At 44.1% G+C, this 13,295-nt stretch overlaps 1 protein-coding gene and 1 long non-coding RNA gene across 2 annotated transcripts in view; both read left to right on the plus strand.

Moving 5' to 3' along the window:
- The window catches only part of LOC127839537 (uncharacterized), a 54,248-nt gene that overhangs the window by 21,237 nt on the left and 19,716 nt on the right, over positions 1–13,295 (plus strand). The window contains exons 5-12 of the mRNA XM_052367929.1: positions 1,091–1,547; positions 2,207–2,241; positions 3,292–3,431; positions 3,616–3,627; positions 4,595–4,765; positions 5,316–5,484; positions 6,405–6,453; positions 7,306–7,505. Coding sequence (XP_052223889.1) covers positions 1,091–1,547; positions 2,207–2,241; positions 3,292–3,431; positions 3,616–3,627; positions 4,595–4,765; positions 5,316–5,484; positions 6,405–6,453; positions 7,306–7,505 — 1,233 coding nt within the window. The remainder of the gene's footprint in view (positions 1–1,090; positions 1,548–2,206; positions 2,242–3,291; positions 3,432–3,615; positions 3,628–4,594; positions 4,766–5,315; positions 5,485–6,404; positions 6,454–7,305; positions 7,506–13,295) is intronic.
- Positions 254–908, plus strand: LOC127839071 (uncharacterized). Its single transcript, XR_008030134.1, has 2 exons — positions 254–499; positions 662–908. It is a non-coding gene; the product is annotated as an uncharacterized LOC127839071 (long non-coding RNA).

Consider the following 13,295-nt stretch of genomic DNA (forward strand, 5'->3'; position numbering starts at 1 on the left):
ACTTGTATGGATCTGTATACAAATGAAGAGTTTAGATGAATCTTGTAAGGGAGCTGAGGGAATTTTTCCTTCCCTGGGGTGGTGCTTAAATCACACCCCTGTTCTTATTGAGGGCTTGCAGACCATTATCAAGGGCTTGCAGACCATTCCATAAAATCTGTTTTTTTAGGGATAGGTAATATTTTCTGTTTTGTCATTTGTGTGCTTGATTTTGGTATTTGCCTTGTTTATACATTGCCAATCCAATCAAATATTTTTAACCAGGTTTTCCGAAGGAAAAAACTGGTTATTAGATTGGCGAATGCGGGCGGGCTGGCTGGCTGGCGGGCTGGCTGGCTGGCGGGCTGGCTGGCTGGCTGGCGGGCTGGCGGGCTGGCGGAATAAGCTTGTCCGGGCCATAACTATTTCGTTCATTGTCAGATTTTAAAATCATTTGGCACATTTGTTCACCATCATTGGACGGTGTGTCGCGCGAAATAATTACGTCGATATCTCCAAGGTCAAGGTCACACTTTGAGTTCAAAGGTCAAAAATGGCCATAAATGAGCTTGTCCGAGCCATAACTATGTCGTTCATCGTCAGATTTTAAAATCATTTGGCACATTTGTTCACCATCATTGGACGGTGTGTCGCGCGAAATAATTACGTCGATATCTCCAAGGTCAAGGTCACACTTTGAGTTCAAAGGTCAAAAATGGCCATAAATGAGCTTGTCCTGGCCATAACTATGTCATTCATTGTGAGATTTTAAAATCATTTGGCACATTTGTTCACCATCATGGGACGGTGTGTCCCACGAAAGATTCACGTCAATATCTCCAATGTCAAGGTCGCCACGACTAAAAATAGATTTAAAAAAAAAAAAAAAACTTACAAAGGGGGTTAATTTTTTTTGGTCATTTCAAAAGTTCAGTTTGAGTTTTCTCCCTTTATCAGATTTGTTTTTCACAATGAAAACCTGGTTTTGTGACAATTTTGTCCCTTGTTATTTATTGAAACAATTTGAGCGAAATTTCAAAGAAAGGAACAATGGCCACTTAGCAAAATAAAACTTTGAAAAATCATAAACCCTTTAACAATATATATACAGGAACCAGATCCTTGGGACCAGATGGCAGATACCGGTCCGTCGTCGTGGGATGCATTAAAGAGTACAGGAGACATGGCAGACACCAAGGATGCATTTGCCAACTTTTCAGAAATAACATCATGGGACCAGCTGAAGCCATCTGAAATCAGTAGTGGAAGGGCTGGAAAAGGGGGGAGGGGGTATGGGCAACGGACTGGGTCATGGGGAGGTCAACAGAGTGGCAGAGGAGGCCAGAGAGGGAGGTATTCGTCTGGAGGGTATAGTGGGGACAGAGGGGGTGGCTTCAATAACGGTGGAGGGGGCTTCAACAGGGGTGGCATGGATGGAGGTTTCAATAACAGGGGAGGGGGCTTTAATAACAGAGGAGGAGGTTTCAATAGAGGTGGAGGAGGCAGTCGTGGTGGATTCAGAGGGGGAAGCAGCTTTGGGCGTGGAGGAGGAGGAGGCTTTGGTGGAGGTAGGAAACTGATTGTTGACTGTCACAGGGGTTCCTAAGCCATTCGCCAAATTAGCCAATGACTACATAATTACATAAAAACCTATACAATGGCAAAAAATACACAAATTCGGCTTAAGTGAGGACAGTTTAGCTGAAGAAAATTTTGAGCCACTGCAAGCCCTGTGACAGTTCTTATATATGAGCCTCGCTCTGGGAAAACGGGGTTTAATAAAGTGTTGCACTAGATAAGCCTTCGCAGTCTGCACAATTTCGGACAACACTTTTCGCTAACAAGAGACTTCCTTTAAATGAAAAAATACAATAAAAGCAAAAAGTGTCGTCCCTGATTAACCTGTTTACTCTTTAAGCCACATTTTCCCAGAGGGCCGCTCATATGTTGGTTGATTACTAGCTTGTACTTAGATAATGTTTGTAAGAATAGTTTTATACTTATTTTCTTAAAAGAATTGAATTATGGTCTTTTTCGTGCATTCTTTATATGCTAATTATTGTTAATAGTAACTGTAAACAGTGATAAATGAAAGATTTATTGTCAATAAATAAATATGGTGATTTTGTACTTTGATTATTTTATATACCATAGATGGATTGATTGTTGCTGAAAAACAACCTTTACTTTGAAAGAACTGGTGTAAAATGAGGCTTGTCTATTTCAGGAAAATCAAATCAAGGTTTAACTTTAGTAGAGAAGGTATGTCGTGCAGAGCAGTATTTCCCAAATATTTTATATTTAAATCCGATTTCTTATAGCATGTTGTAGGTACAGCGTCTTTGTGTGTTTCCAAAATTGTCTATCTCAAACTTATTCGTTTTATGTCTCGGTAAGGTGGCATATAGCAGTTGAACTGTCCGTCAGTCTGTCAGTCCATCCATCCGTTTGAAAACTTTAACATTGGCCATAACTTTTGCAATATTGAAGATAGCAACTTGATATTTGGCATGCATGTGTATCTCATGGAGCTGTACATATTGAGTGGTAAAAGGTCAAGGTCATCCTTCAAGGTCAAAGTTAAAAAATTAAATCCAAGGGAAGTAACAAGCTTTAAAGGGAGAGAATTTCTATTTATCGTTTTGCAGGTACAGATCATTCTTACAAGGGAAGTAATATTTTTTTATTATACCCCTTTAAAAAAATATTACTTCCCTTGTAAAAATTATCTGTACCTGCCAAATGATAAAAAAAATCAAAAGCGGCACAGTAGGGGGCATTGTGTTTCTGACAAAGACATCTCTTGTTTTAGCCATGAAATTCTTGTTGAATTCCCCAGCTTTAGCTTTGATTTCTTTGTTTAAGATAAAGGCAAAAAGCAAACTCAAACCTTGCTGAATAATGAATAGTGCTATTAAGGTTTTAGCACTGTAATACAACCTTTTGATTTTCTGACCAAGTTCCAAAACTCTGACATGCAATTTAGCAGAATTATGCCCCTATTTGTACTTTTCGAAAAATCTGGTAAGTATTTATGTGCAAGCACTCCATATCTCAATATTTTCTACCGATATTGCAATACAAATTTACATATTTTTTCAGGTTCTTTATGAAGCATGATAATGCTCTCATTTGTACTTGCGAGGTTGCAGACAATTGCTAGAGACTTTGACTTGCAATCAAGAAGAGCTATGCCCCTTATTTTACTTGTTGTACCTCAGCAATTCACATGAGCGTGTGTGTCCATCATTCTTATTGCTGGACAGACACCATACCCACTACGCCTTGGTGACTTCTGCACTTGTATTTCAGTTTGAGAAGTATCAGTCATTCCTGACCAGTGAGACGTCACGCATTAACTCGATCCAGTCCCTGGAGAACGCAGTGAACAGCACCCAGCTATTCCTCAAGTGCGACTACGTCGTGGTGGAAATGCCTCGCATCTACAACAGGTGAGACTTTAGATACTGTAGACAGAGCTTAAACAAAAATTCAACTGTTCTTACTGCAGAACTCTAGAAAATTTACCAACTATTCTTATTAAAGAGCTGTGTATAATTGGCCATCATTTCATGTTGTAGATCTGTGATCGTCTTGCCACAGTTGTCTACAACTTACCCTCAATTCTTATTGCAGAGCAGTGCGCCGGTAACCCTTTTTATGCACCCATTTGGGTGGCATGAAGTAGTTGCACTGCCGGTTCGTCTAACATTCAGTTTCAGGAGTTTTTTTCCTGTACGCCATATTTACCCTATTGTTGATGTGTGAGTCTACCTGCATGACTTACAGATCAAGTTCAAGTTTTCGTTCCGGTCCATTGATTTTTGGGAAAGTTACAGGCTTTTGACTTGGAAATTTTCTCTAAAATAATGGTTTTCCGGACTTTATTTGTAGTGTGTGTCTACTTGCCAGTTGGCTTTTTTCGTTCAAATTTGAGCAATGGGACCAATGGTAAAACTTATATATTTTTCCCAAATGGGGCCATGAAAGTTCCCAATTGAAGATTTTAAAACCAAAACAATTCAATTAGTCTCAACATTTAAATCATCTTAAATCCAGCTCTATAAGTTAAACCTTAGTCAATATAATACCACTTTTATTCTCAATTTACAGTATTTGTTAGCAAAAAATGAACATGAATAATTTCCCAAATTTAGTAAAAATGACACGAAGTTTCCCAATGCAAAGGGACCCAGCTCCACTACAAAAAAATACACTGCTTACAGGACTCACAGATTAAGATTGATCCTACTTTGTCATGATGTTTACATTTGCAACAATTCTGGGCAGCTTCAGAGTGCAGCAGGGGAGGTATTGTGTTTCGCAAACCCATATGAGTCGTGTTCTGAGAAAACTGGGCTTAATGCATGTGCGTAAAGTGTCATCCCAGATTAGCATGTGCAGTCCACACAGGCTAATCAGGGATGACACTTTCTGCTTTTATGGTATTTTGAGTTTCAAGTAAGTCCCTCCTTACTGAAAATCAAGTTTAGGCGGAAAGTTGTCCCTGATTAGCCTGTGCAAACTGCACAGGCTAATTTGGGATGACACTTTAGGCACATGCGTTTATCCCAGTTTTCTCAAAACAAGGCTCATCTCTTGTGTCTGGTTACAGAGCTGTGTACACGGGCCGCCTGGCCATCAGTGGAATATTCCTGGCCCGGTGCGTGGGACTCAACAAGAAGGAATTGAAACACAAGGTGTATGACAAGGCTTACAAGGTGCTCACCACCCAGACCTTGGCTGACATTAACAACCTGAGAGACCCGGGGGCAGACATTGTCAGGTGAGTTGTGTCTCTGTGTCAATACTTTAATTTTTTACGGAAATAATAGGGTATAAAAAGCATGCATATGGCTGAAATGTTTTATATTTCTTTCGAAAGCGTGTTTGAGCGTGGGAATATTGTGTGGTTTATGTTGAAAAAACAATGAAAGGGATGTAAGTAACATTTGTAACAAAGCTCTGAGTGTCTTTATTTAACCTTTCTCCTTTCAGATATGCATTTTACCCATTTGCATTCCCTAAAAATTAAATTAAATTTAAAAACTTTCCTGAATAGATTCACATATTAAATGTTTCATTTCTCACCCTGAGAAACTTGTCTTTTCTATTTACTTAAACATGGATATAACAGCCATCTCAAGGTGTAAAATGTTAAGTATTTCCCTGTTTAAAATATCCCAATAAACTAAGGGATCTACGAATTTTCACACAAACCCATTGGAAATATGAACAATGCATATTCTTCATTTTTGTCTACAAAAGTCAGTTTTTGAAAATCTACGAAATTTCATGCCCAGAATATAAATGTTTTTAATACATTTTTATCTCAGAGTGTGCATAGAGCGTGAGCTAAAACTGTGTGGACCTCACAAGTTCATCGAGGGAGGCAGCATGCCGGTGAACCCGACGGTCGGGGAGGTCATGCAGAAGGTGGCCAGTGGGCTCGAGACAATCTCTGTCCTGGTGGCTGGACTTGAGAAACTTATTGCCTATCTCAAGGTGGGATTAATAAAACAAAAGATAATATCATATATATGTAGTATAAAATAATAAGTTTTTTTTTACAGAGAAAATCAGTACAAAGTAATATAATAATTGTTGCCATTATTAAACTTTACTTAACATTGTATCGTCGCTATGTATAAACCTCATCGATTTGACATTCTCTGGAAAACATGTTAATTCTTGTTAGATTAAATTAGTATCTCAATGTGACACAGAGAATTTTTTCACTCTTTCCTGATATATTTCACCGTTTTCGATAGGCTATTGCAAGTTAGTTTTTCGAAACGAACTACGTTCCTTTTATGTTATTAAAAAAATCAGTTGTAAATCAATAACACAAGTGTTTTATCCCTACTGGATAGGAAACTGATTATCTCAAAGTTGGGATTAAAAAATATGCGAGTTAGGGTAAATTCGTATCTATGGATGAGTAGAGGTATTTAAAATGCATCCACACATATAAGTGTGTTTGTTGAGATTTTCTGGAGAAAATTGATTTAACAATCTTCTTCTGATGACATTTTTCCAAGAATAATATTAATTATTTGTTTCTGCATAAAATAAGATTGATGTTTGACCCTAGCCAAGTGATGTCAAAAAAAGAACATTTACGCCTTCAAACCCAGAATATTTATTTGCATATGGGTAGTTGGATGACTATGAGGGAGACATACTGAGTATGAATAGTAGGGCAAGTGTATGTCTCCCCCACAGTCAACAGTGAACTTGTCCAACTATTCAAACTCTGCATGTCTCTCTCACAGTCAACAGTGAACTTGTCCAACTATTCAAACTCTGTATGACTCCCTCACAGTCAACAGTGAACTTGTCCAACTATTCAAACTATGTATGTCTCTCTCACAGTCAACAGTGAACTTGTCCAACTATTAAAACTCTGTATGACTCCCTCACAGTCAGCAGTGAACTTGTCCAACTATTCAAACTCTGTATGTCTCCCTCACAGTAGACAGTGAACTTTTCCAACTATTCAAACTCAGTATGTCTCCCCCACAGTCAACAGTGAACTTGTTCAACTATTCAAACTCTGTATGTCTCCCTCACAGTCAACAGTGAACTTGTCCAACTATTTATACTCTGTATGTCTCCCTCACAGTCAACAGTGAACTTGTCCAACTATTCAAACTCTGTATGTCTCTCTCACAGTCAACAGTGAACTTGTCCAACTATTCAAACTCTGTATGACTAACTCACAGTCAGCAGTGAACTTGTCCAACTATTCATACTCTATATGTCTCCCCCACAGTAGACATTGAACTTGTCCAACTATTCAAACTCTGTATGTCTCTCTCACAGTCAACAGTGAACTTGTCCAACTATTCAAACTCTGTATGACTCCCTCACAGTCAGCAGTGAACTTGTCCAACTATTCAAACTCTGTATGTCTCCCTCACAGTCAACAGTGAACTTGTCCAACTATTCAAACTCAGTATATCTCCCCCACAGTCAACAGTGAACTTGTCCAACTATTCAAACTCTGTATTTCTCCCTCACAGTCAACAGTGAACTTGTCCAACTATTCATACTCAGTATATCTCCCTCACAGTCAACAGTGAACTTGTCCAACTATTCATACTCTATATGTCTCCCCCACAGTAGACATTGAACTTGCCCAACTATTCATACTCTTTTTGTCTCCCCCACAGTAGACATTGAACTTGTCCAACTATTTATACTCTGTATGTCTTCCTCACAGTCAACAGTGAATTCAATTTGGCCCATTGTCAAGAAAAATGTAATTAATATACTTTGTGGACAGAGTGATCAATTATTTGGTCACTTGGTAATTTCTTGCAGAGGACACATGCATAGCTAGAGCCAGTAATGTGAACAAGAAGTCCGTGAAGTCCGAGACGTATACCCAGGCCCTGGAGGCCCTGTACTCCAAGACTCTCCTTGAGCTGATCATTCCCGTCGTCGAGGAGACCAATCAGAATGAGGAGGAGGAGGAGGTCCACAATGAGGCTTCTGTCACCGGGGTCCTCCAGGCCAATGTGGTACAGTGTTTGTTGTTGTCACCGGGGTTCTCCAGACCAATGTGGTACAGTTTTTGTTGTTGTCAAATTTGGGGACGTTATAGGGACCCATTCTCATTTGAAAAAAGTATACATTTTATGCTCCCCCAAAATTTACAATATTTGTCCGGGTTTCTCAGCAACTAATGACCAGAATTCAATGAAACTTTATGGGAAGCTTCACTACCAAGAGGAGATGTGCATATTATCAGCGGGTTATGGTCGAATGATTTTTTACAGAGTTATGGCCCTTTGAAATTTTCCATTAACTGTACATATAGTGCAATTCTTGTCCGGGCTATTTATCAGCAACTAATGACCGGAATTCAATGAAACTTTATCGGAAGCTTCACTACCAAGAGGAGATGTGCATGTTATCAGCAGGTTCTGGTCGGATGATTTTTAAGAGAGTAGTGGCCCTTTGAAATTTTTTATAAAAAAAATTCTTGTCCCCCCAACAACTATGCCCGTATGAAGTTTCCTTTTATCTGAATATATAGTGCAATATTGTGACAAAAAAACCTATGGGGAGCATCACCCGTCTCCGACGGTTTCTTGTCCCAAATGGGACCTAACAATTGTGAATTGAATGTTTCTTCCAAAAAAGAGACTGGCTAAATCTTATCCAAAACTTGCACCTCTTTTGTATACAATTGTTAAACAAAAATTATATCCAAGAATTGAAGCTATCAAACGTTATCTGCTGGATAAGTTATCCATATTTATACGATTGGCTGCTGGGGTTTTATTCCTGGGTTGGCCATATTACTTGTTGGGTCGTTCTTGACATACCTCTGAGTCAATTAGGGCAATTGTTTGTTACTGGTATAGATATGTGGACTAGGTACTTGTTAACCAGCTGTGCCAAGAAATATGTGAATAGGTTCACTTCCCGCCGTAATATGATGGAAATGTGTTATAATGCCTCGCTATGGGAAAAAGGGTTTTAATGCATGTGTGTTAAGTGTGTAAATTAGCCTGTGCAGTCTGCACAGGGACGACATGTTCTGCATTGACTGGATTTTTGTTTAAAGACCTCCTTTAAATGATAATTCCAAACAAGCCCAAATTTTCTGATAAGTCTGAGCAGACTGCACAGGATCATCTTGGACAACACTTTACCCACTTGCATTAAGCCCTGTTTTCCCAGAGCAAGGGTACTATGGTGAAATATTAAACAAGCTATTCTAAGCATTACATAAGCTTTTGACTTTCAATGAAAAAGAGCTTTAATAAACCAGTTTAAAGTAAACTAATGGTGAACAAGGGACAAAATTGTCACAAAACCAGGGTTTCAACTCAAATTGTGACCATTCCCTTCGAGATATTGACGTAATTCTGATGCGGACACACCGTCCAATAATGGTGGACAAACATGCCAAATGATAATAAAATCTCACAATGATTGACATAGTTATGGCCCGGAAAAGCTTGTTCCGCCCAACCACCAGCCCGCCCGCCCGCCAATCTTATAACCAGTTTTTTCCTTCGGAAAACCAGGTTAAAAATCCAAACAATTTCAGGATGGCCCTCTCCCGGTGGTGAAACCCTCTCTGATAGAGGCCCCCATCATGGACAGGCTGCTCAACCTGTTCTCTACGGTCTGCAACTCTGTCTCCATTTCAGGATGGGCCTCCCCCGGCGGATGAAACCCTCTCTTATAGAGGCCCCTATCATGGACAGGCTGCTTAACCTGTTCTCTACGGTCTCCAACTCTGTCTCCATTTCAGGATGGGCCTCCCCCGGTGGTGAAACCCTCTCTGATAGAGGCCCCCATCATGGACAGGCTGCTCAACCTGTTCTCTACGGTCTCCAACTCTGTCTCCATTTCAGGATGGGTCTCCCCCTGTGGTGAAACCCTCTCTGATAGAGGCCCCCATCATGGACAGGCTGCTCAATCTGTTCTCTACTGTCTCCAACTCTGTCTCCATTTCAGGATGGGCCTCCCCCGGTGTGAAACCCTCTCTAATAGAGGCCCCTATCATGGACAGGCTGCTCAACCTGTTCTCTACGGTCTCCAACTCTGTCTCCATTTCAGGATTGGCCTACCCCGGTGGTGAAACACTCTCTGATAGAGGCCCCCATCATGGACAGGCTGCTCAACCTGTTCTCTACAGTCTCCAACTATGTCTCCATTTCAGGATGGGCCTCCCCCGGTGGTGAAACCCTCTCTGATAGAGGCCCCTATCATGGACAGGCTGCTCAACCTGTTCTCTACAGTCTCCATTTCAGGATGGCCCTCCACCGGTGGTGAAACCCTCTCTGATAGAGGCCCCCATCATGGACAGGCTGCTCAACCTGTTCTCTGCGGTCTCCAACTTAGTCTCTATTTCAGGATGGCCCTCCCCCGGTGGTGAAACGCTCTCTAATAGTGGCCCCTATCATGGACAGGCTGCTCAACCTGTTCTCTACAGTCTCCATTTCAGGATGGCCCTCCCCCGGTGGTGAAACCCTCTCTGATAGAGGCCTCTATCATGGACAGGCTGCTCAACCTATTCTCTACAGTCTCCAACTCTGTCTCTATTTCAGGATGGCCCTCCCCCGGTGGTGAAACCCTCTCTGATAGAGGCCCCCATCATTGACAGGCTGCTCAACCTGTTCTCTACAGTCTCCGACTCTGTCTCCATTTCAGGATGGGCCTACCCCGGTGGTAAAACCCTCTCTGATAGAGGCCCCCATCATGGACAGGCTGCTCAACCTGTTCTCTACAGTCTCCAACTCTGTCTCCATTTCAGGATGGGCCTACCCCGGTGGTGAAACCCTCTCTGATAGAGGCCCCCATCATGGACAGGCTGCTCAACCTGTTCTCTACAGTCTCCAACTATGTCTCCATTTCAGGATGGGCCTCCCCCGGTGGTGAAACCCTCTCTGATAGAGGCCCCTATCATGGACAGGCTGCTCAACCTGTTCTCTACAGTCTCCATTTCAGGATGGCCCTCCACCGGTGGTGAAACCCTCTCTGATAGAGGCCCCCATCATGGACAGGCTGCTCAACCTGTTCTCTGCGGTCTCCAACTTAGTCTCTATTTCAGGATGGCCCTCCCCCGGTGGTGAAACCCTCTCTAATAGTGGCCCCTATCATGGACAGGCTGCTCAACCTGTTCTCTACAGTCTCCATTTCAGGATGGCCCTCCCCCGGTGGTGAAACCCTCTCTGATAGAGGCCTCTATCATGGACAGGCTGCTCAACCTATTCTCTACAGTCTCCAACTCTGTCTCTATTTCAGGATGGCCCTCCCCCGGTGGTGAAACCCTCTCTGATAGAGGCCCCCATCATTGACAGGCTGCTCAACCTGTTCTCTACAGTCTCCGACTCTGTCTCCATTTCAGGATGGGCCTACCCCGGTGGTAAAACCCTCTCTGATAGAGGCCCCCATCATGGACAGGCTGCTCAACCTGTTCTCTACAGTCTCCAACTCTGTCTCCATTTCAGGATGGGCCTACCCCGGTGGTGAAACCCTCTCTGATAGAGGCCCCCATCATGGACAGGCTGCTCAACCTGTTCTCTACAGTCTCCAACTATGTCTCCATTTCAGGATGGGCCTCCCCCGGTGGTGAAACCCTCTCTGATAGAGGCCCCCATCATGGACAGGCTGCTCAACCTGTTCTCTACGGTCTCCAACTCTGTCTCCATTTCAGGATGGGCCTCCCCTTGTGGTGAAACCCTCTCTGATAGAGGCCCCCATCATGGACAGGTTGCTCAATCTGTTCTCTACAGTCTCCAACTCTGTCTCCATTTCAGGATGGCCCTCCCCCGGTGGTCAAACCCTCTCTGATAGAGGCCTCCATCATGGACAGGCTGCTCAACCTGTTCTCTACAGTCTCCAACTCAGTCTCCATTTCAGGATGGGCCTCCCCCGGTGGTGAAACCCTCTCTGATATAGGCCCCCATCATGGACAGGCTGCTCAACCTGTTCTCTGCAGTCTCCAACTCTGTCTCCATTTCAGGATGGCCCTCCCCCGGTGGTGAAACCCTCTCTGATAGAGGCACCCATCATGGACAGGCTGCTCAACCTGTTCTCTGCAGTCTCCAACTCTGTCTCTATTTCAGGATGGCGCTCCCCCGGAGGTGAAAACCTCTCTAATAGAGGCCCCTATCATGGACAGGCTGCTCAACCTGTTCTCTACAGTCTCCATTTCAGGATGGCCCTCCCCCGGTGGTGAAACCCTCTCTGATAGAGGCCCCCATCATGGACAGGCTGCTCAACCTGTTCTCTTCAGTCTCCAACTATGTCTCCATTTCAGGATGGGCCTCCCCCGGTGGTGAAACCCTCTCTGATAGAGGCCCCTATCATGGACAGGCTGCTCAACCTGTTCTCTACAGTCTCCATTTCAGGATGGCCCTCCCCCGGTGGTGAAACCCTCTCTGATAGAGGCCCCCATCATGGACAGGCTGCTCAACCTGTTCTCTGCGGTCTCCAACTTAGTCTCTATTTCAGGATGGCCCTCCCCCGGTGGTGAAACCCTCTCTAATAGTGGCCCCTATCATGGACAGGCTGCTCAACCTGTTCTCTACAGTCTCCAACTCAGTCTCCATTTCAGGATGGGCCTCCCCCGGTGGTGAAACCCTCTCTGATAGATGCCCCCATCATGGACAGGCTGCTCAACCTGTTCTCTGCAGTCTCCAACTCTGTCTCCATTTCAGGATGGCCCTCCCCCTGTGGTGAAACCCTCTCTGATAGAGGCACCCATCATGGACAGGCTGCTCAACCTGTTCTCTGCAGTCTCCAACTCTGTCTCCATTTCAGGATGGCCCTCCCCCGGAGGTGAAAACCTCTCTAATAGAGGCCCCTATCATGGACAGGCTGCTCAACCTGTTCTCTACAGTCTCCATTTCAGGATGGCCCTCCCCCGGTGGTGAAACCCTCTCTGATAGAGGCCCCCATCATGGACAGGCTGCTCAACCTGTTCTCTGCGGTCTCCAACTCAGTCTATATTTCAGGATGGCCCTCCCCCGGTGGTGAAACCCTCTCTAATAGTGGCCCCTATCATGGACAGGCTGCTCAACCTGTTCTCTACAGTCTCCAACTCTGTGTCTATTTCAGGATGGCCCTCCCCCGGTGGTGAAACCCTCTCTGATAGAGGCCCCCATCATTGACAGGCTGCTCAACCTGTTCTCTACAGTCTCCGACTCTGTCTCCATTTCAGGATGGGCCTACCCCGGTGGTAAAACCCTCTCTGATAGAGGCCCCCATCATGGACAGGCTGTTCAACCTGTTCTCTACAGTCTCCAACTCTGTCTCCATTTCAGGATGGGCCTACCCCGATGGTGAAACCCTCTCTGATAGAGGCCCCCATCATGGACAGGCTGCTCAACCTGTTCTCTACAGTCTCCAACTATGTTTCCATTTCAGGATGGGCCTCCCCCGGTGGTGAAACCCTCTCTGATAGAGGCCCCCATCATGGACAGGCTGCTCAACCTGTTCTCTACGGTCTCCAACTCTGTCTCCATTTCAGGATGGGCCTCCCCTTGTGGTGAAACCCTCTCTGATAGAGGCCCCCATCATGGACAGGCTGCTCAATCTGTTCTCTACAGTCTCCAACTATGTTTCCATTTCAGGATGGGCCTCCCCCGGTGGTGAAACCCTCTCTGATAGAGGCCCCCATCATGGACAGGCTGCTCAACCTGTTCTCTACGGTCTCCAACTCTGTCTCCATTTCAGGATGGGCCTCCCCTTGTGGTGAAACCCTCTCTGATAGAGGCCCCCATCATGGACAGGCTGCTCAATCTGTTCTCTACAGTCTCCAACTCTGTCTCCATTTCAGGATGGCC

The sequence above is a fragment of the Dreissena polymorpha genome, chromosome 7, assembly GCF_020536995.1.
Source record: "Dreissena polymorpha isolate Duluth1 chromosome 7, UMN_Dpol_1.0, whole genome shotgun sequence".
Classification (NCBI taxonomy): Eukaryota; Metazoa; Mollusca; class Bivalvia; order Myida; family Dreissenidae; genus Dreissena; species Dreissena polymorpha.